The sequence below is a fragment of the Equus caballus genome, chromosome 17 (assembly GCF_041296265.1).
Source record: "Equus caballus isolate H_3958 breed thoroughbred chromosome 17, TB-T2T, whole genome shotgun sequence".
NCBI lineage: Eukaryota > Metazoa > Chordata > Mammalia > Perissodactyla > Equidae > Equus > Equus caballus.
Genome location: NC_091700.1, coordinates 61,413,048 through 61,437,000, shown reverse-complemented (window position 1 = coordinate 61,437,000; position 23,953 = coordinate 61,413,048). Strand labels below are relative to the sequence as shown.

Sequence of the window (23,953 nt, the reverse complement as noted above, 5' to 3'; positions counted from 1 at the left end):
ATTGTAATCTATGGGCTGCCAGTGATAGATGTCCATCACATGTGCTAGGACTAGTTCACAGAAGTTTGCACTCCTTCACTGCTTCTAAAAAAGAGTTTTAATGTTCTTCTTTATCCTACAAAAGTAAGACCAGAAAGTTAAATAAATAAAATCAAACTTCCATATGTGACATAAGGTCAAACGAAACAGATTATACCACATTTTAGGTGCAAATTAACAATCCTTCATGAGGACTTTTAAACAACCTTATTGTACAGTAATAGTATTTCTTGGAGGATTTATACAGATTGCTTCTTCTACCCCTCTATTTGTGTTTCATTCTCTAACTTGGAATAACATGGTCTGTCCTCTAAAGTTGTGAATTACTGGTTTTCATTCTTACTAAATAATTATGATCTCGTGCTTGTTAGCAATGCACAAGGAAAGTTTAAAGTGTGTTTGTGTGTGTGTGTGTGTGTGCGCGCGTGTGTAAACTCTTCTCTGAGTCAAGTGCCCATGGTCTGAGGTTAATTACAATACAAAATGAGGGCTACCTGCTGAAAGGTACTACTTACCTAAAGAAAATATGGCCTATTTTGGTTTTACAAGTCTTATTTTGTATTGGGAGTTACTAATGGAGGGGAACACTAGGGAGATGCCCATTACCTCTTTTGTTAATTCTGCTAAAACTACTTAAGATGAATTCTTGAATCCCAGTTACCAAATCAGACTCTGCTTCTATTATTAATACTAAGAGATCTGACACACTTTTTTGGTGATTTTTAATTATCCAAAGAAAAGCTCACTTTTTGTTAAGGACTACACACTGTGTCAGTGGGTTCTATATATTTACTTAATAACTGTGATAATTTAGTGTAATTTCTAATTAAATTGCCACAACTATCATGTGTGCTGATTTTGTAAATATGATAAGGGTAACTTACTTTGTCACATGGATTTGTTTATACTAGAAATCTAAATTGGAAAGGACTCTTCCCTATTTCTGTACATATAATTTATAGATGCAAAAATTCTGCCTGCAGATTCAGGAACAGCTGCTCCTGTTTAATGTAGTCATTTTATATTTTGTATGCTCAGATAAAGTGCCTCATTCCTACTGGGCAACATTTAACTGTAAGAAATAGGTTGAGGGTATTTCTGATAGCAGAAACTAAATAAAAATACAGGGAGCAAAATAACCAACAATGCTGACAATTCTTAATCCTCTCTGCTTGTCTTGGACCCCAGAGGAAACTTAAGGGTGGGGTGATGCCCGCAAACCAAAGAGAAAAGTTGATTCAAACCCTTTTCTCTTTCTCTGCTGTCCCACAGGGGAAAATGACAAAGGCTGGAGAATCCTCTTTTATGTTTGCTCCTAGTATTTAAATTCAAGCACCAACGTTACACCCAAAAAGAGTAGCAGGAATTTACTTTTCCCTCAAGTTTCTTAAAGCTTTCAATGGTTTTTGCAAATGAAGAGAATTGCCATCTAACCTTCTCACAGATCACACTGAAATCAAAAAGAAACAAAATAAAATTATTTTTAAAATTTCACCTTCTGTTGTTAACATAAGTCTTCCAGCCATAGGCAGTTCTAAGAGATATTCAATGCATTTTATTTACAAAGCACGAGAAACTCAGGTCCTTACTTTGGGAAGTCATTTCACAATAAGACATTTACAAACTAAAGTAAATAGGCTAAGTTTAAGTCAATGTGAGTTTCCTACACACCCTGAGACAAGGTTCCTAAACTAAATGTGCAGATGAGCAGTGAAGTTAGAACAGCTGACAGCTCTATCCTGAAATGAAGCAGTTGCTTAGCAGCAGATCGTGAACTGGTTAACAGAGCAGTAAGCATAGTACATACGAACGCTCATTTCCCCTGAAAATGCTACTCAACTTTAAATGGCCACCTATCATCCACACCCTAGTCCTTTTTTATATAAGAATGAAAAAATTCATTTTAAAATTGCTGACACCTTTATATCTGTCACCTATGATCAGAGAAGATGTTACATATCTTTCTCAAACACAAACTGAATCTTCTCATTTGTCTCCAGACATTCAAAAATGTAGACATTGAAGAGGCAAGAAGGAAGGGCTGACAGCTAGTGGAATGCTATCATGTTTCATTTTGCTACTTTTAAAACAGGGCAATACTCACTGAAGAGTTCTTGTGGGGGAGAGAGAGAGCTTTTCCCACAGTAAAGCGTCTTTGGAGGATGGACAATGATATTTCATTTCTACTGTATCCCCTTAGATCTCCTAATGAAATTCTGAATAAATCATCTTCATTCAGTAAATATTCATTATAAGCTCATAAAATGTCAAGTGTATACGTTCCTCAGAAAAACTTGCTGGTTTTGATTTCATCAATTCTTATTTGAGGTTGTTAAGATTTCTCTAACTACCTAGAGGAAAAAAACTGCAAAAAATTGCGAAGTTAACAATGATTCTATATTTGAGTCAAGAATAGCCTAGTCTAATAGTCTCAGATACTCTTCTATCCTTTTTATTTTTCGTTGTCACAGATTGGCAATGAATCCCAATCTGAGAATTGCAACAGATCTGGAGATTGTTTAGGATAAACTCAGAATGCACTCCCATTCTTTCTTTTTTCTCCCTCGGTCATTGCTGATTAATACAGTGAAGGTCTCCTATTCATGCACTGACCTTGCCTAAGTCTGCATAGTTTGCAAGAATTAGAAGGGAATCACATTATAAAAAGGTGACACACAGCTGCTGGCCAAAAACATTCCTCAGAACTGATAGGGAGTAACTTAATGAAATTCTACTTTTTAGCAAGTTGTGGGATATAGTTTTTGTCTTGTTCACCATTATATTCTTAGCAATTAGAATGGTGTCTAACACAGAGTAGGTACTCATAATTATTTATTAAATGAATGGATGAGTGAATAGTGTTTTATGTTGAAAATCAGAAAATGCAGGATTTGGGTCCCACTGCAAGTCGCTTTGCCTGATTTCCTCATCTGAAAAAATGTAGCAGAATAAAATAGGATAGAAAATCCCTAAATAATATCCAGCTTAAAAGAAAAAACCTAGAAACTCTACATTAACAGAATCATTTTAACATAAGTGCTTCCAATAAACAGGATAGGAGATTAACTCAATTTACCAGTTACAAATAATAAAATCACTCATTATAAAGTAATTCTGTGCTCAAAATATTTCATTTATTACCAGTTGAAAAGTCCCTTATGATTTTGTCCTTCAAAACTATTCCTTATTGCTGATAATGGGCCCATTTTCACTCATAAGTTACTAATACCTTTCCTAAGTCCTGTATCCAGGAATCTTTTCTTCATTTACTGCCTAGTTCTCATCTCTCAAACATGAATGAAGAAGAACATGTGTGTATTAATATTAATTCCCTTCAGTTGAGCCTGCATGTATTGAGCAAAAGCAAATTAAGCTATAACCACAGTTTGCTTTTTCGGTCACATTTACCTTACCTTCTAAACCACTATGAGTTTTATTCGATTCTGGATTTTATTAAGAGGAAGACTGTGCGTTGATTTTAGATGGCAAGCAGCTATTGAGCAACTTACTATTGAATCAAATGAGTGGTTTCAGCTGAAAAGGTGTTCTTCTGTCATTTAAAAATTCCTCTTCCTATAGCTTGCAAGCTAAGACTATAGCCATGACTGTTATTGTTTACATCTCAATTAAAATATGTTCTTTTAAAAATAAGGAAGATCAAAATATTTCTAATTAGCACTATAAAAAATATTTGTATTAAAATGCAGTTTCCAGTCTCCAGATTTTGTTTCAACCCTCTTTGGGATGATTTCTTTGGTTACTCTGGGAAGAGATATATATGAAAATATTATTTCAAATAAACAAAAAGCATATCTTTATTGAGTTTAATGCTGAGATAAAGCAAAAACAAAGTCAGAAAAGGAACTTTAATATGATTTTGTCCTTTATTTCATAATAAATAATTTCTGGCTGATGTGTGTGTTTGTGTATGTATGTGTGTGTACACTCTTTAGACATTAGATAAATAGATAGATGATATATTATTTCTTAAATGTGGTTAAAGGAACTAAATCAGAATTAGGAGTATGTCCTTGAAAAGATATTTAAAGAATTCTTTACAAATAAACCCATATTTAAACAATTCTAAAGCACTTTTTTCTACTGTCATAGTATCAATTTATAATTTTCCAGAGAATAATTATTTTAAATGTTTGTCACTAACTGGTAAATTTATTTTTTTGACTTGTAATAATTGGCTTAGTGCTAAATTCATGTTGTTACTTTGTGATTTGAGGAGAAGGCAAGGATCTTTAATTGCAATGATTAAAAAGCTTAGGTAAAGAAAGTAACGAATGGAAGTCAGAACAGTAGAGCCGGGATAAGAAGATGGTTTGGCATTCCTTAGCTGGAGAGAAAGCCCACCTACTGTCTACCAGATCTTTCTGTTCTCTTGGACTAAGTTCTAATTTGCTATAAGTGATGAAGAGGAATGCTTAAAAGTTAGAATATTTTCTTTTTATTGAGGTTATGATAGTTTATAACATTGTGAAATTTCAGTTGTACATTATTATTTGTCAGTCATCTTACAGGTGCGCCCCTTCACCCTTTGTGCCCACCCATATCTTCTTTGTCCAGTCATCAGCCGATGGGCACTTAGGTTGCTTCCACATCTTGGCTATTGTGAATAATGCTGCAAAGAACACAGGGGTGCATACATCTCTCTGAATTGCCGATTTCAAGTTCTTTGGATAGATACCCGGTAGCGGGATGGCTGGGTCATATGTTTTTTCTATTTTTAATTTTTTGAGAAATCTCCATACAGTTTTCCATAGTGGCTGCACTAGTTTGCATTCCCACCAGCAGTGTATCAGGGTTCCTTTTTCTCCACAACCTCTCCAACATTTGTTATTTTTTTGTCTTGGTTATTATAGCCACGTTAGAATATGTTTTAATATTACAGAGATAATGCATGGAAATTTTAATGTAGTTCAAACAATAAAATTTTAAAATACCACAATTTCATGACCAAATAATATCACTTTAAACACTTGATGTATGCATATTGACACACAAAAACACATTAACAAGAATGCAATTCAACCAAGTAACATTTTTACTAACCTGATTTTTATACTTAATGATAGATTATATATATTTTCTATATCTATAAACATTAGCACAATTTTAAGTATTGTGAATTATTCAATTGTATAATATTACATAACTTTAATTAATCACCTATTGGACATTTCACTTTTTTCTGCCTTTTTGCTATTTCATGCAAAGACACAATGAAACTTACCACCAAATCTTTGCACACGGGAATCTCTCTGGATTAATGGGACTGGGATTGTAGGCTTGAATGTGAGTCATTCATTGATGAATATTCAATACCAGTAAGAAACACTCATGAGAAGCGTTCAAGTAATGATTGGGATTTCTTAGGAGATTCATTCTTTCAGTGACTCTTGAAGAAAAGTGCCCAATACAGGAAATACATAGATCTTCCCAGGACGTCTTGAATTTTCCCTCGTTCTTTTCAACTAACCTATAAAAAAATGTTGCAAAGGTGCTTTGTGATGTTTCTCAAATGGAACCAGTGACACCTTCTGACTTGCAGGATCCTGGACTTATCTATGTTTGCATGAATGGCCCTTTATGATTGTGTAGAGTACAGAGTCTCTGATGAAAGCTTCCCCTGGGCAGAGTTCCTATCAGCAGCCCTGAGATAAAATAACATGAAGCAGTCTTAGGAGTTGTTTGTTCCCATCTTATTCTTTCTCAGGGCAGCCAGGGACCTGGAGCTAACCTGTCAGTGATAAACAAGACAAACAAATGTGACATTCAAACCATTAACCAGACATAGCCGATAATAACAATAATGTTTCCCATGGGAGAAAATGGAATGGGTAAGAAATGGATTTAGGAAACAAAATGTAAGTGCCCAGCTTTGGAAAGTCTGAAGCCGTCTCGTGATAACACGTGGTGTCTCAATGCAGTCAGGCAGGGTTTGACTATGTTTATAAGCCAAATTGGGCCTATTTCCATGGGGATAACCCAAAGGCAAAATTCCCAGAGACAGTAAGAAAAAATCCTCCCTCTTTCTCTCTTCGAATATACAAACAATTGTTTCTTGAAAGGAGAATGAGAAAAGCTTCACTTTCTCTAAGGAGAAAGCCTGTATTCTAAACAGTTGGTCTTCATCCCTCACTCCCACCCAAAAGCAGCTTCCCCTCAGAGAGGCTCTGAGCTGACATGATCTACAGGCACCTTCTGAGGCATTCCAAGATTCCGGGGTTCACGCAGTTTTCTTCCAAAAGAACAATACTTGTTTTCTAGGCTGAAGGAATCATATCTTTAAAACTAACATTGATAGCCCCGGTTAAAAGAGAATATATAGCTATAAATTTCAAGAATTAGAGCTACCTTTTATTGAGTACCTACTATGTGTCACGTATTATATACCAGGAACATGTCTTATTTTATCTATTTGAGCCTTACAACACGCCTCTGGCGAAGGCACTATTTTCTCTGTTTTACAAAGGCAGGAACTCCTTCAAAGAAATAAAGTGCCGTGCCGTGGGCCAGTCTCTGCTGAGCAAGGGCTCCCAGCCAAAATGTCTGGTTCTGGCTCCTCACCTGGTGCTCTTTAGCAAAACCAGAATGAGTGCTATTGAATCCTTGATGACACCCCCAACTCCTGTTTCTTAACACTTCATAGATCCTCATTTTTCTGCACTTCAACTTATTTAGATACGTTACTTATATCTACTTTGATATTTCAAACATTCTTCTACTTGCATCAGTCATTATGATGATAAATTAAAGATTGATTTGCTTGATCAATTTGCTTTTCATACCGTAATATCCCTGTCCTAATTCTTAGTCCATATGCATCACCACCCCCACCTCCCATTAGACTGACGAATTGTGCACAATTTTGCCAATTAAGACTTAAACATCTTTGAGTCAAATTAATTAGGGAATATTTCCATAAGGCACAGTAGTTTAAACATTATATTACTCTAATTTACAGTGTCTTATTGCAAATAAATTACACTAGATTTCTGTCTTTTCTTATTCTCACTTATAAAGTGGTAAAGAATTGTCATAGTGTATATGAGAGATGGAATCTAATAAGTGTATTTGAAATAGTTTTGAAGAAAACATTTTCCCTGTTATTCTCAGTGTAATTAACGTACCAGGCTATACCATATATATATATATATATATATATATGTAGCTCAATAAATGCTAGTTCTAATGACCATACTGTGGAAACTACTGGATTCAGATTCAAGTATAAATGGTCTTGCAGATTTAGACACTTCTTAGGAGAAAAAAATATTGTAATTGAAGCAACATTAATTGTGTTTAGAAGAAGATCACAGATGCAAATTTTCCTCTTTTTCTTCTGTCTATGAAACATATAACTTATAATGGCTTATGAGGCTTCTGGAAATGCTTTATACAGATTGCAGAATCATCTGTTCCGTTGTCTTTCTGTTGTGTTTTGACTTTTTTACTCACGTGAGCTATAACTAAGAGATATTCCTCCAGAGATAACATCGAAGATACTTGAATCACTAAAACTATGGATTTTTAGTAGGCTAATCACTTTCAGAGCTGTCTTTGACAGTCACGTAAAAAAGGCAGTCTGGTCATTGGCATTAGTGCCAGGTTTATCACAAAGGATACTGAGGAATTAAGGGCATATTGAAACAGAATGGAAAATACTTGTATTATTGGTTTTCCCTAGAGGGTAAATTTACATGAGAGGGGAAACAGTATGATAAATGAAAATGGTAGCTTGACCTTTCCTATACAAGGAGAAATACATTTTGGATATTAATATTCCAATTTGGCTCGCATATCATGTAGCACTCACCTAGGCACGTTTCAAAACTATTGAGGGAGGAATGATGGTACTGACAGAGTTGTGCATGAAGGTGAAATGTGCTACAATAGACTCAATTAGTACCATTTATGATTATAGTTTATGTGATGTTGGCATCAGTTCATTAAAAATGTACTGAACTATCAAATCATTTCACACAGGTCGTTGAACAGCAATAAAGTGGTATCAGCTCTTCTCCATTATGACTCAGAGCTGGATTTGAACCAGTGACTCATAGGAAATAGACTATGTTCTACTGTCAGTGTGTAAAAACGCACTTGTAGAGTAGCAGTATTTCTGTCTGTAGCATTTTGTCTCTAACTGCATTAGTTTTTCTTTGAGATGGATACAATCTATAAGTTCTCTCGAAAAACAAATTTTAGGTATTGTAAAATGATCATATTATACATTATGTATTTATATATTTTATTATTTATATATTCACAATTTTATTAAATCTGAGTAAAAGTGGTCACATATGACACGATATTGAATGGTCTTTTGGCTGTTAAAGCAGAATGAAAATTAGGTGCAGTCATACATATAGCGCAAATTTACAACTCTCATATAATTCATAAGGCATAAATCTCTACCCTGTATAACTGTAAATATTCTTATAGCTCATGGATTACATCAGCTAAAAGAATATTTACCAAGAGAGTTAAGCAGCAGTCTGTGCTGAAATGCACAATTTTATTTTATTAAAACACTAAAATTTATTGAAATGCCATATACATATTTTAGGTCATTTCTGATACTGACATTGTGCAAATAGATGACAAAGTAATATTCCAAACACCTTTCAACTGGGATATCCCATAACCAGTGGCTGGTGGTAATATCTGGGCCAGTGGGCAATAATGACTTCATTGCAAAAACTACCTTGAAACTATCAAGAAATCACATGCCTGGTCATTCAAAAAAATGGAATGTTGTATTATCTATGTATTTATTCAGATCTATGGAACAAACATTTGCACATTTCTGCTTCTTTAAAGTATTTTTGTATAACTTCAACAACTACTATAGATATTCTCTTTTTGCCTTTCTTGCTACAAATCTTAACCACTTCTCGTTAGTTTTTTGTTCTTGAATTGTACAAGATTGAAATCTTTTCTTAGATTTTGCGAGTTGTACATTACAAAGTAAATAGCAAATAATAAATGTTTGTTCCTAGCTTTGTTGCAAGTTTTATTTACTTTGCTTTTTACATTGTATCGTTTGTTGAAAATTGCTTAGAATTTGTGTGCCGCTGCGCCTGTTTCATTTGGGAGGAGTGTTAATCCGCGTGTCCTGTGGTCTTCTTTGTAGTCGCAGCGCCGCGTTACGTTTCACCTCCCTGATGGCTCCCAGGAAAGCTGCAGTGACAGTGGTCTGGGAGACCACGAGCCGGTGGGTAGTGGAACCCTGATCTCACACCCTCTTCCTCTGGTTCAGCCACAGGACGAATTCTACGACCAGGCCTCTCCGGACAAGAGGACCGAGGCGGACGGCAACTCTGACCCCAACTCTGGTAAGTCCCCTTAAAAACTTCCACCCCTTCGAGTTCTTCTGGTTTTCTGTTGTGCGTTTGAGTTTTAACCGTAATTCTGGGGAGCAAGTAAATAGACATTTGGTTGCTTTTTGCTGGCTATATTGTTGTTATATTCTTTGCTGTATGTCAAGCCAAATGTGTTGATATATTTGTTGTTAAATTGCATAATGCATCTTTATTTTATGAACCGTTAAAGAAGAAACAATGCTACAAATATAATTGTGAAAAGCCATTTGTTACAAGACATCCTGTCAAAGATGTTAAAATGTGAAGACATTTCAACATTATTTTAGAACTGGTAAAATACAGTTAAGTAGAACATAATCAACGAAGAATAAGGGAAAAAAAGTATATATATATATATATATAAAATTGTCCTGTGGAATGCTATTTTCAAATGAAGACAATAAAAAAGATAAAACAGTAATTAGAACAAGTGTGAAGAGGGGTGATAATGAGTTTCGCGTTTTACCTTTTTGTCTATTTCAATTTGCGATGATTTGGTTTTAATCAATACTTTGGCAAGCTGAACGAGTGAGATGTAATTGGCAAAAACCTTTCTTCTCTACAGACCCACACCCCACTTCAGAAATCACTGCCTAAAGTCAGTCCTGTGAGGCTGCTTCTTCCTTGGCCTTTGGAGGAAATTTTGGGCAAGTGCTATACCTTTTTTGGTCATGCTATTATTTAAAAAAGAAAAAAAATCACTAATCAGTTCACTTTTATTAAAAAATTGAGTTCAATCCGATAATAATTATGTCCAGTCCAGAATAATAAACATGATTTCTATTTGATTTAAATTAAAAGTTTTTTCTAACTTTTCTTGAACTTGCTTAAAACTGGTTGCCTACAGCATGAAATGAGGATAAGGTGACTTTTTCCTAATTTTCTAGCTACTTCTCTCCTACTGCTTTAGACATTAAAGTGCCTCTGGCAATTTTGTGGCTGAAGTAGAAATACCAAGAGGAGGTAAAAAGCATGAAAAGGCTTTCTTCACTAGTCCTGTTGTGGTAATCCAGCTTTGGTGTTCTCTGACTTCTAGGATTTTAAACTGTTTCCTGGGTGGTGGAGGGATCTTTTGTACGTCTCCTCCAGTCTGTGCCCCCATCTCTGCAGGTTTCTCTGATACATGGTTCTCTTCTCATTGGCATCGTGACATTTGCATCTCCTTTCTGCTAAGGTTTTTCCCTGTATCAGCCAATCTTTTAGAAAGATCTAAGTAAATTCCATACCAGCTGTGGTTCTTGACCTCTCGTGTTCTATATCTTGGTCTCATAATGAAAATGTAAGTGCATCTTTTGACTTCACATATCCAGAAGGTCAGGCCGTACCCAAAGGGACAATTTCTCATCACACAGCATTTGGGTGAGCTGGCCAACTATTCTCCTTAGATTTCTTGGGTTTGATTAGTCTAAGCACCATTGAATCGAAGTGGTTCCACTGAATCAGCCTTTCCTGGGCTTGTGTGAAGAGGTCAGAGAGGTAGCACAGCGCTTTGTAAACTGATTTCCTAGTCTCCAATTTTAAAACATCTCTTATTGGCATTAAGCCAAAGGTCTCAAAACAGGTTCTTGACTACCTCTTCTGAAGATGGTAGTGGTTGGCTCCTCTTGTATAAGCCAAAACCAAGACAGAAAGACTCCATTTTAAACATTCTGGTGCAAATGGTTTTAGGACTTATCTACATAGTTCAACAAAGTTATTTTTATAGATATAGAAATTTAAAAGAAAGTAGACTGAAGTATGGTGAACCTAAGCTGCCCTAGGCCAGACCATTATCCAATATGAGCACCTACTCACGCAATGACTTCTTAGACCTGGGTAACAGCACTGGGCAAGCCGCCAAATGCAAGAAGATAGAAGAGATTCTAAAGCCAAAAAAAACCCTTTTAAGCCTGGTTCAAGAAGTCCCCAGAGTTATTGCCAATCTAGTCACATGGAAAAAGAGACCCAAGAGATGGCACACCCTTGCACACTCCAACATTCAACTCAACATGGTGACTTCACCCAGGAGAATCATGGTCAATAAAATGTGTTAAACTGAACAGTGGTGCTTGATGGCGACAGCATCCTTATTCAACATTGGGAAAGAAGAAGAGGCAGATAGGGAAAGGAGGAGCCCAGAGGGCCCCTCGAGGCTAGCAGTTCTTTTGACATTTAATGGGAGTTAAAATTTTAACCTCCTTTGTAAATGTCTAGAGCAGAATTAATTAGAATAGCCCAGAGATATTAAGAGATTCATAACTAAATGGTAATTCATATTAGAATAGTATTATGATATATTATCTTAAAATTCTGCAGTCACATTTTTGTAATTAACTTTGAAGAATTTGTAAAGTGAGGTACAGTATAATTGAAGCAATAATCTTCAATAGTAATAATCTTGCTATTTAGATCTAAACTGTTTCCTTTGTCTTCACTGGGGTTTTCTGTCTGTGGTCTGATAATTCTTAAAGAGGCATGATTTTCTAGCAATTGTGCTATATGTGTATAAATCATGAATGTCAGTATTATCTATAGAGTTGTTAACTGTTGCATGTGTATGAATTCCTCTTTTTTTTCAAATATGATACTTCTCAATTAAAAAAATCACTAAGAATTAGGACTGATTTCATAGTAACTCTTTTCATTGTGCATTTTTTCAAAAAAATTAATACAAATGATGTCTTATGGGAGGTCTTTGAAAACTTTAGGCTTTAATATAGGGTCTTGCTTCTAAACACACACAATCACACACAGAAGCATTGATTTAAAATATTCTTTATTTTAAATTTTATAATTTTGGGTCGTTGGCATCATCAGTTTTATGTTATATCAAACTTGATTTTTTTTAAAAAATAAGGAAAAGATGGAAATTTTTACATGCAATGCCAAAAATAAATTTAAAAGTTTGCAAATTAATCTATAATCAATGGTTTTTGTAAGTGATATGTAAAATCTAGAGTAATCTTTATCTATTGTATCAGATATGACTCATGCCAATAATTTAGATGTGCTGGAAATATAACTTTCATTTTTTTCTTTCATTTATTTTTAAATTTCTAATCCCCATTTTGCCAGTGTGGCAGAAACTACACTTCTTTTTTCCTTCAATCCCAGCGATTCTATATCAAGCCATAAAGAGTTGAGATATTCTGGTCCCTGGGTTATCTGTCTATGTTCACTGAGATGCCCATTGTCTCATTAGGTCCACATGAGTCTCAAATGACACTGCCTTCGTTCCAGTCCTCCTGGCTCCTTCAGAAATACTGCTGTTGCCTTTGTGCCGTGGAAGGGCAAAGGAGTTTGTGCAAGGCTGTCTCTGGACCCCCGGGCCTAGCTGCCCAGTGCAGTGCATCACTTTCTAGGATCTTCTTGTTTCCTTGGACTCTGTCGTGAAATCTGGCTTTAGGACTCTCTCATCCCAAGCCTCCGGATTTCTCTGAGTTCTGCCCAACAAGCAGGATGTGGAATCTCTCCTCTTTATTCCCATCCCTTTCACCCCTCTTCTTCCCAGTCAGGTTGAGTAAATGTTTTTAATGTCTGGGCTTGGGGATCCCCACTGTTTTTCTTGATAGTTTCCCTCAAAGACACAAGTCCTCTTTTTTCTTTTTTTTTTTTTTGCCTCAGTAGCAACTGAAAAGATAAGCTCCGTGGCAGGTTTAGAACTTTGCAAAATAACTGAATGCTTTTTTACTGTTCTCCACTCTGTCTCATCCTCATCCATTCAGTGAATCTGAAACCTGTATCTGCCAGCCCAATTTGAAAAAACTGGGGTAGATAAAGGGATATATACAAGCAGATAAAAAATCGTTAATATTTCAAAATTATTTTCACAAATAAGTAAAATGATTTTTGTCCTTATTGCTAAAACAGTTACAGAGCATGCTATTAACTTGAACAGTGGGCGGATATAAAACTGATAGACGAAAAGAATTATTCCTTTTTAACAAAGTGGTTTTTAAAAATGTGTGGTGAAGAATTTCACCCCGTTAATCATTGATTACCTTGAGATGCTGTTCTCACAGGAAATCTGGGATATATATTTGAGTAGTATATTAATTTACAGAATGAATTGGTGCCTTAGAACTCTCCAATGGTGATGAATAAATTTGTTTCTTTTTTCACTATCAGTATCACAGAAAATAAATTTTTGAGACAATTGTAGATACATGAGTATGTGCTGGGATTTAAATGATATTAAAAATTATTTATTTTATTCAATGTGATAATGTAATTGCAGTTTTATTCAAAGGAAATCCTTATTGGTCGTGATAGATTATGAAGAATTTATAAGAGAAACAATATGATGTCTGGAATTTGTTTTAATAATACTTCAGCAAAATAATAATAGTGATAGTAATGATAGGAATGAATTAAACGACGAGATGTTAGTAATTGAGGTTGGATAATGGCTGTATGGAAGTTATTATACCATTCTCTCTAATTTTTTGTGTATTTTAAAATTCCCAAAATAGAAAGTTTATTTTAAGTATATAGTGGGAGTCTGGTATAAAACTCAGAATCAGTCTATAAAGCATATCTGGCCTTGTTAGCTCAGGGCAGATCTTCCTCAGGAAAAACAAACAAACAAAAATATATCTGTTTTTCCTCTTTCTCTTAATCTTTTTGATGCAAAGACATGGTTTAGTTTACAAAAGTATAGCCAAATGTTTTTGTATACAGCAAGCATATTTTATACATTGAAGTACGTTTCAAATGGTGAAATTGCAATTAAGCAGAGATTTTCAGTAATTACATATGTATTTGGAATACTTGAATGTAAATGGGTGTTTGCCTCCATTAAAGACCTTTTGAGTAAAATAAAGCTTTGAGAACGTCCCTTTAAAATTTAGCAATAAAATCATTAAGCACAAACCTCAGCCCTGAGCTGTTGTATGACACCCAAGAAGAGATTAAAGGCAGGGCATGACAAGTACCTCTCTGGTAACCAAATAGACGGTGTCTCTATGTTCTAGGTACATCTGAGTCTTAGAGCTGACTTAGCCAACTGCCCCAGGAATGACACACAGACATGCAGTATTTCCTGTACTGAGTTTTGTTACCTTTTCTGCATTCAAAGATTTATCCCATTCCCAAATAGCAGAGTAAATCATAATTCCTTAAGAACTTAACTCATTTATGTGATCATACGCTCCATGTAAAATTCAATAAAACCATTAATTCTAAGAAAAGACTAAAGGGATTTGCAATTGAAGATTGCTATTTTTGACCAATATGACTAGACTGATGAAAGAATTTTACTAAGTTATAAGCAAACAAAAACAATTATGTGATCAGATCAGGGTCAGTTTATTACCACTAATTCAGCATTAAGTCTTAATTTTGTCCATTGAGAATTATGAATAGAGTTATTTTTATATCCAATATTTCTTTTAAATGTTATTTTAAAGGATTTTCTGCTGTTTAACCATGTGCAAAATAGCAGATTATATTTCGTTTATGAAAGCCCTCTCTGTCATCTGCTTCTGAATACCTGGACTGCGTATGAATCAGTTGATGAATTCTCACTAAGAATGATTTTGATGCTTGATGATGTTTATGAGTAATTTTTATTGAGGTTTACTTATGAGTCAGGAATGCTAGTAAATATTTCAATATATTGTCTATAATCCCACACCGATATAGCAAGTTAGATAGTATTGAAACTGAATTTCAGAAAATTTAAGTTATTTGTCAAAACTACCGAGCAAGTAGCTGAGGCAGAATGTGAACTCAGGAGCGCCTGACTCCACAGTTTATGTTTTTGCTGTTCGAAGACACCACCTTTAATGTAGACACTGTTTTAAGGCAGTGTATAACTCATTGAGTTAAATTTGGGGGCGCTAATCTTATTTTTTAAGAGGAAATTTGAGAAATTGAATCTTATGGAGATGGTTGAACAGTCTGCTAGTGAAATGAACAGCTTGTGAGAAAACTACAGAATTTTTTTGGCGTTGGGATTGTGAAATGAATGAGAAACCTCAACTAAATTGGAGTCAGGAAGGCCTGTTGGGGGAGCTCTCACACCCTATCATACATCATCAATTACTCCAGATAGGAAGAGATGTGTTCTTGCATCTTCCACAGGCAGTACAACTACTTTACTACTGAAGGAAGATTTCTTACCCCACCTGGCAACAGCACGGCTAATGAGAAGTGCTGCAGCTCGGCCAATGAAAAACTGTTGCCACCCTGAACTGTTGCTTTCCCCCAATGGACTTTTGTTTAGGACAGCCCCTCACTAGCCCCCCCTTTTTCTCTACAAAAGCAAGCTCACCTCTTTTGTCCTCTGGATTGCATATGGTTCGCCAGAGCAAGCACATCCCAAATTGCAATTCTTTTGGCTAGTCCCAAATAAACTTATTTTGAGGGTAAAATAACAGGTGAATATGCTTTTTAGGTTGATAAGTTAATGAAGATTTAGACCTTGGTAGGACCCTACAGATCATGCAGTATAAAATTATTTTGTACAGAGGCATACAAAGGGAAATCCTTTGCCTGTAGTTACATAGTTTGTGAGTCAAGAATAAAACTCATATATGCTGACTCTTATTTAGTGCTCATTTCTTTGGAACAGTTTTTACTTATCATGACTCTTATCCCTTTTCCTCAAAGAAAATCTCTATGATTATTTGATTAACAATTGTCTCCCCCATTAATCTCTGACTATTTGCTCACCTTTCCATTCACTATTTGTAACCATACCTGGCATATAATAGGCCAGCAATGTATACAGTCATGCATCATTTAACGATAGGAATATGTTCTGAGAAATGTGTTGTTAGATGGTTTTGTGGGACCATCATAGAGTGTACTTACACAAACCTAGACGGTGTAGGCGACTACACATCTAGGCTATGTGGTACTAATCTTATGGGACCACCATCGTATATGTGGCCCATTGTTGACTGAAACAGCATTCTGTGATGCAGATTTTATTTGTTGACTGAATGAATAAATCAATATTTCACAAATATATGAAAATGCAATCAGACAAACTAAAAGTGTCCTATTAAGATAAAAACAAACAAATAAACAACAAAAGCTAGAATGTAGTGCACCATGTTAACTGTGGTTATCTTTGGGTTGGAGTATCGATTTCTTCTTAATCGTCCATATTTTCCACAATTTTAATAATGTATTCAAAATTATATTTTCATTTTGTAATGAGCTAACATACGTGGAAATCACCTAACACAGCTGAGAAAAAAATTCACTCTCAGTACATATATATTTTGCATCAAGTAAAAATTACATTAAAAATATTATTCCTGTCAGTACTAAAGATATAGGCCATACATGGTAAGAAAACTTGAAAATTTAAAATATTTGGGCATGAGAAACAGGCTGTCATTTTGGGCAGAAAAGGCAAGTTAATAAAGTAAAGAAGATTCCAGAAAAAGTATAATTACTCTATCAAATTCCGATCCTAAGAAATTGTGCTAATCCTAACCTGCAGGAAAAAAAAATCACTAATGATAATAAGCTTTGAGAATTAAACATGAATTTGATCTGGGGGGCACAGTATTGTATTAAATAATATTGGTGAACTGTATTTATAACTTTTATAAGTATCCCGGGTTGAGTTAATTACGTAAATCTAAAGACAATTGTTCAGAGATTTCATATTGTCACCTGTTGTGTTTGCTTCCCCATGGGACTTTTGTAATCAATTCAGGATGATTCTACAAAAGTGGCCCCTGAGTTAATGAATCTAAAGTTCCTCAGAGAATGGGATAGAGAAAAGGTAATCAATCCTACATAATTTTAAGGAGAAAAAAGTTTCCCAAAACTCAGTAACTTAAAAAAAACATAATTTGATTACCTTTTTTATCCTGTGAGACTTTAATTCTTTGCTTTATTAAATATGTTTCTCTAAATCTAAGTTCAAAACTTATCTACTATTAACTATTTTTACCTCAAAATCAGAGCGGGCAGAACATTTTCTAGATTAAAAGCATCTTGATTGTAAACCAAATATATATCTACCCATCTCTTATCTATGTGTCTCTCCATGTGTCTACGTGTGTATCTATGTGTCTATCTATCTGTATTCTACTGCTAATTACCATAAATTTAGTGCCTTAAAACAACACACATTCGTAATCTCACAGTTTCTTTAAGTCAGGAGTCTGAGCATGGCTTGGCTGAGTCCTCTGCTCAGGGTGTCAAAAACCTGCAATCAAGGTGTCAGCCAGGTTGTGTTCTCATCTGCAGGCTAAACTGTGTAAGAATTTACTTCCAAGATGCTTCAGATGGTTACCAGAATTTATTTCATTGCAGTTGTAGGACAGAGAGCCCCAGTACGTTGCTGGCTGTCGGCTAGAGACTGCTCTCAGCAGCTGGAGGCCACTCTCTGCTGCTAGCCACACATCCCTCTCAACAGGAGTGCTTACTTCTTCAAAGCCAGTTAGAGAGAGAGTCTCTAGAGAGTGTGTAACAACATCGAGCCTTGTATGACTTAACATAATCGTGGGAGTGACATTCCATTACTGTTGCCATATTCTTTTGGTTAGAAGCAAGTCTCAGATCCCGCCCACACTCAAGGGAAGGGGATACATATCGTCGTGAACGCCAGGAGATGGGGATCATGAGGGCCCACCTAGATCATGTCTGCCACAATTTTATAAGACTTTGTCATTCTGATATATCTTAGTATTCAAGGTCTTTTGTTGAAGATCCTTTATTCACTTGCCTTTTCCGTGATTCACTCATTTATTTGGTCACTTATCTATTTGTTCTATAAACCATCATATAGAGGATACTCTGTGCCAGGTCCCACACTGGCTTCTGGGGACAGACATTAAAACCAAGACTCTCTAAACTTAAACAACCTCACAGTTACTAAACTAAGAGCAAGAGCTCTTAATCTGAGTTCTTTGGTTGGAGAGGCCCTTGGATAGGTTTTTGGGAATCTGGGAAGTTCCTGAAATTGTTTTGCAATTCTTTTTTCCTGAGGGGAATGCTATGAGCATTTTATAGACCATAAAAAAGGGACAAAACAAGAAAAAGAAAAAGAAAGATTGCTTTTTGTAAGAGAGAAGATACTGGGTACCAATAACAATAGTTAACTAGAATAAATGCTAATGATAAGTGCATAAAAAAGTATAAGGTTTTAGAATAGAATAAGTCTTGAATAAAGAATCAATAAAGATTCTGTAGAGTTATACTTTAAAGTGACATTGGATGAATAGAAATTGCCTAAGTTAATAAAATGCGTGTGTGTGTGTGTGGGCAATGGGCTTCTTGGTGCTATGGAAGGTCATGGTCAGTAGGGCAATTGGTGAGTAGGACATGCAGGTGTGCTCAGCTCCACAGCTTGGCCTCAGGTTCCTAATCACCAAAATGGGGCTATTAAAATCTATAAGAATTTTTTTTAACCTTTTTAAAATTATTATTATTTTTTAAAATTTTCCTTCTTCTCCCCAAAGCCCCCCAGTACATAGTTGTATATTTAGTTGTTGGTCCTTATAGTTGTGGCTGTGGGATGCAGCCTCAGCATGGCCTGAAGAGCAGTGCCATGTCCATACCCAGTATGTGAACCAGCAAAACCCTGGGTCGCTGAAATGGAGTAGGCGAATTTAACCACTCGGCCATGGGCCAGCCCCATGAGAATATTTTTATAAAAATGAGTTATTTTATGTAAGTAATCACCTAGCACAGTGCCTAAAACATAGTAGATACTCAACAAATGGCTAATATTAATCTGCTCAAGTATGTGGCGATAAATGAAACTGGATTGAGAGATAGGTTGGGACCAGATTTTAAATGATGAGGAGTTATGAGATAAATTCTAATTGGATATAACAGATAAGGGAAAAGAAAGACTTGACAGTATTTCCAAGATTTTAGTTTGGGAGACTTACTCGAAAATGACACAAATAAATTAGAGACTATAAGAGAAAATCTCAGATTAAGAATTAACAATTTTCTCTTTAGTTTTAAAGTTTGAGCTACTGGACTAGGTTATCTAGGAACTAAGAATATGATTCTGAGTTGGAAATTAGAAACTGACAACATAGATGGTGAATGATATTCTAGGAATAAATAAGAGAATGATGAAGAGAGACAAGGAGCCTAAGGAAAAATTCATGACAAACCTTAATGTTTAGGGCAGGCAAAAGTGAGGGAACGGTGGAGTGACAGCAAAAACTACAAAAATTAAGGTACATTTAAAAAGATATTTGAAACCTTCGGGGAGATTGGAGTCCTGTACGGTTAATGGTGGCTTTTCTTGGAGGCAATGTGGAGTTGTGTGTGATTAAGAACACAGACTGTGGAATCCAAATAGCCCATCATTTAACTCGTTGACCTTGAGGTGACAAAGTGGTTGGCGTATAATGCAGGCTTAGTTTACAGATATCATTAATTTCTTATTGTTATTATTATCATTAGATATTGAAAAGGTGTAGAAGTAAAAGACGTATTTTAATTATTTAGCAAAAGTTTCCAATCAAGTTTTAAAAAGTACCATGGTGAATTTTGAAGCGTAAAATTATTGTTATACATTAGAAGAAATAAAAATTCTAAAAAAGGGTTGGTCTCAAATTCTAAAAAACTTTATATTTTGAGTTCTTTTGATGTGACTTTTTTTCATATTTATCATATCTGATGGATGCTTCCAAAACATCGCAGTTCTCTAAAGTCTAATAAAAATGACATAGTAGCATATTTGTACTCCAGTATCTTCATTGCTTCACCTTAAACAAATTATGTTCACTTTATGATTTTAAAGTATTTATTATAATATTAATTATTCACAATACATTTTCTGTTTTATTACCATTTTACTTTTAAAAGAGGTACAATGAGATGACTTTATGTATTATTTCATAAAGCAGGTAAAAGATAGCTGTAAAACAGGCAGGAACCCCATCTTTCTCTGCTGGAAAATTTTAGATGTCATCAATTTTAAGTATGACTTTAATTCCAGAAAGAATTAGTTTGAGTAGTCATTTATTATAAATATTTAAAAGTTGTTAGTAATATTCTCTTGCATTCGAGCTTATTTAAGAGGTCACGACTAGTATGTTTGCTTTAGTAGAAAAATCTGTAGGGACAACATGCCTCCTAGTGTAAAGTAAGGGTAATGTCAACTTTCGTTGGTGTGCTGCTTAGAATCGCATTTCCATAGCTGCATACCGTCATGTGATTCATTCTTCTAAGGATCCGTGAAGAGGCATGACATTACCTAACCCTGGATATGTGGTCTGCCCTCGAGGAGAAAGAAGTTATTCTTTGTATATCTGTGTTTATAATAATTTGAGAGTGTTAAAACTAATAGATAAATAGATAAGCAAATCAGTACCCATATCAAAAAATAGGAGTTTACTGATTTCAGTAACTCTTTGAAGCATAAGATTAAAGTGTTTTTTTTTTTAAAACCTCAAAATAAAAACATCCCCCAAGAAAAATCTGGAAATAAATTGCTAATTGTAAAGGACGTATACTCATAAAATCAAACTAATGTCTTTTATTTACCTTAATACATAAAGCAAATATAAAAGACATTGTCTAGTGTTTGAAAACAATTTGAAATTTTTAAAGAAACCATAGATGTTTGTCTAAAATGTCCTACACATACCTTAACACTGTTTTGACACACATTTCTGCCAGTGGGTTGAGACTTATTCAGATTAGTGTGACTGACAAATATATGGAGGTCCAGATGTTAACAACTGTAAAGTAAGTTACCCAGTAAATTACAGGGTGGCCAGTCCAATTTGAATTTCATATAGCAATGAAATATTTTACGGTCTAAGTATATCTTAAATATTGCAATATTGTAATGTCCTTTTCAATATTGGGGACATACTTAGACCAAAAATACATTCATTGTTTATCTGAAATTCAAATTTAAGCAGCCATCTTCTATTTTAATTTTTTTAAATCTGGCAACTCTTCTCTAAAACTATGGTGTTTTAATAAAATGGCATTAAATGTGTTAAATCATATAATTCAAGTATTATAAGGAAATGTATCCATGGCATACATTTAATTACAGTTAAAATTCGGGGCAATGATTAGTCAACTTTATATTAGAATTAGTCATGTGGCACTGCCCCATGTAGAGATGTTATTTCTTTTCTTTAAAAAAGCATCAGTTTTGGGGCTGGCCCCGTGGCCGAGTGGTTAAGTTCACGTGCTCCGCTGCAGGCGGCCCAGTGTTTCGTTGGTTCGAATCCTGGGCGCGGACATGGCACTGCTCATCAGACCACGTTGAGGCAGCGTCCCACATGCCACAACTAGAAGGACCCACAACAAAGAATATACAACTATGTACCAGGGGACTTTGGGGAGAAAAAAAAAAAAAAAGCATCAGTTTTTAGTATAGTAACTTTCATGTCCAGAAAATAATCACACTTCAGCGTTAGAAGCTCAGTTTGTGCTTATATTCAACAGTGTAAATGCACTGTTCCATCATTGAATGATGACTTTTATGTGAGCCTTCTACTGATTGTTGGTCTTTTACTGATTTACAGAGAGAAATTCTGGTTAAAGTTTTTGATTCATGATTTTATTTTGGTTTAATGGGTTTTTTTGATACATCGTATTTTAGGAATCTTTATATATTCCTTGACTTTTGTATACTCTCCTTCCTTCAGGGTCTAATCTATAATTTTTAGTATCTAACCACATCCAAAGGAACCTATGTCAACATGGGAGGAGGGTAGTGGGGAGAGAGCCAAGAGAGGGAGACGGGAACAGACAGTATTTCAATTTGTTTCTGGAATTTTAAGGCTTTGATTGCATATCTTAGTAAATATATCCATCTAGAGTACACAAAATAGATTTTAAGCTCTCTTAAGTAGGGGCTGACCTAATAGAGTAGTAGTTAAGTTCACGCACTCTGCTTCGGCAGCCCGGGGTTCACTGGTTCGGATCCTGGGCACGACCTCCACAATGCTCACCAAGCCATGCTGTGGTGACATTCCACATAGAAGAAGGAGAAAGACTTACAACTAGGATATACAACTATGTACTGGGGCTTTGGGGAGGGAAAATAAAAAAGAAGATGGACAACAGGTGTTAGCTCAGGGCCAATCTTCCTCACCAAAAGAAATACATACTTTTTTTTAAAAAAGAGACCCCTTAAGTAAAATGTTGGGAGGAAATGTGTGTAGTTGTTAATTGCTGTGGAGCTAGACAGATTGAGCACAGGTCATACCTCCTCCTTATGCCAGCTACATGACCCTGGGCAGGTTACTCTGCCCCAATGACCTTATCTGTAACATGGAGTGATCGTAAGACTATTTACCTCATGGACTTGTACAGATTGTGGGTTAACACGTGTAACTCACTTAGAATAGTTCTAGGTTTATAGTAAGTCTTAAGTTATGTTAGTATTATTGTAAATTCCAATTTCTTGCTGACTAGTTGAGGAAAGATAGGTATTGCTTTTTTAGGGTATCTTGAATCATCAAGATAATATCTTAGCTCTTTATTTCACTTTACTTGTGTAGACGGTCAAGTTTTGTTTTTAAAAATTGTGTGATTTAGCACCAGTTGTTTGAAATGTTACATAGATTAAGACTAAAAGGAGCTTTTGAATAATAACGTGGAGGGAGTTAGGTATGTGTATAATTAACCCAAACATCTACAGGTCGGTTTAACTGGTGAGCATTTAGTTATATATGAGGAATATTAATGAAAGTCTTACGGTATTCCAGGCTCTTATTCTTCAATTAAAGTTTGGACCTTTACAGATTTATTCCTACTAATTGGCCAGTAAACTCTTTCTTTCTTTGTAATTACTAATCGCCTAACTCACAGTCAGATCTGCAAACAGGCAATATACTGTACTTTGGACAAATTTGCCAGTTAATCTCTGCAAATCAACAGTGCAGTTAAAAATAACATAATAATTTCAATTTAAATGCATGTTGGAAGGAAAGAATTAAACGATAAACTTCCTAAAGTGCAGGCACTGGTTTCATTGATTTTTTTTTTCATACTTTTATGTTTTGACACGAACATGTATTTTATCATTCCTGAGCATTCGAATGAAAAACCCTTTCACATTAGGAATGAAATAAGAAAACCTGAACTAGGTTTTAGAATATTCCATGAATGATAAAGAAGTTGCTTTAGTCCAGGAAGGAAATACATTGTACTTTATGTTTTTTAAGAAGCGGTCTTAGACTAAGCACTCTCTCTGGGGGCCAAAAATAGATGTAGGGGCCCCACAAAAAGCAAGCCGAGGCTTAGGAAAGGCACAGTCCTATCATAGGAAGAGTGGTGCCTCATTGGAATATTTCCTCAAGGCTCTTTTTTATTAGGGAAATATATGTTTAAACGAAGTGGAAGAGGGTTCTTCATTCAGAAAAGGATGTTGAGTTCTGATTTAAGCTCCTTAAGAAAGAGCCATAGAACAGCTAACAGTAGCTCTTCAGTAATCTCTCCTCAGTCAAAACGATTGTCCTGTAGAAGATTATAATTTAAAATAAGAAGTTCAGGGGCCAGCCTGGTGGTTTAGTGGTTGGCTTGCATGCTCTGCTTCAGCAGCCCAGGGTTCACTGGTTTGGATCCTGGGCATGGACCTACACACTGCTCATCAAGCC

The 23,953-nt window shown here is 35.3% G+C and overlaps 1 protein-coding gene across 12 annotated transcripts in view; it reads left to right on the top strand.

Moving 5' to 3' along the window:
* PCDH9 (protocadherin 9) overlaps positions 1–23,953 on the top strand; it is an 881,206-nt gene that overhangs the window by 572,226 nt on the left and 285,027 nt on the right. For 6 of the 12 annotated variants that reach the window (XM_023621956.2, XM_070240337.1, XM_014732126.3 and 3 more), the window contains one exon: positions 9,314–9,389. In XM_023621956.2, the coding sequence (XP_023477724.1) occupies positions 9,314–9,389 (76 nt within the window). Of the gene's footprint in view, positions 1–9,187; positions 9,390–23,953 lie in introns of all 12 variants that reach the window. The other 6 variants (XM_023621955.2, XM_023621954.2, XM_023621953.2 and 3 more) reach the window with 1 other exon arrangement.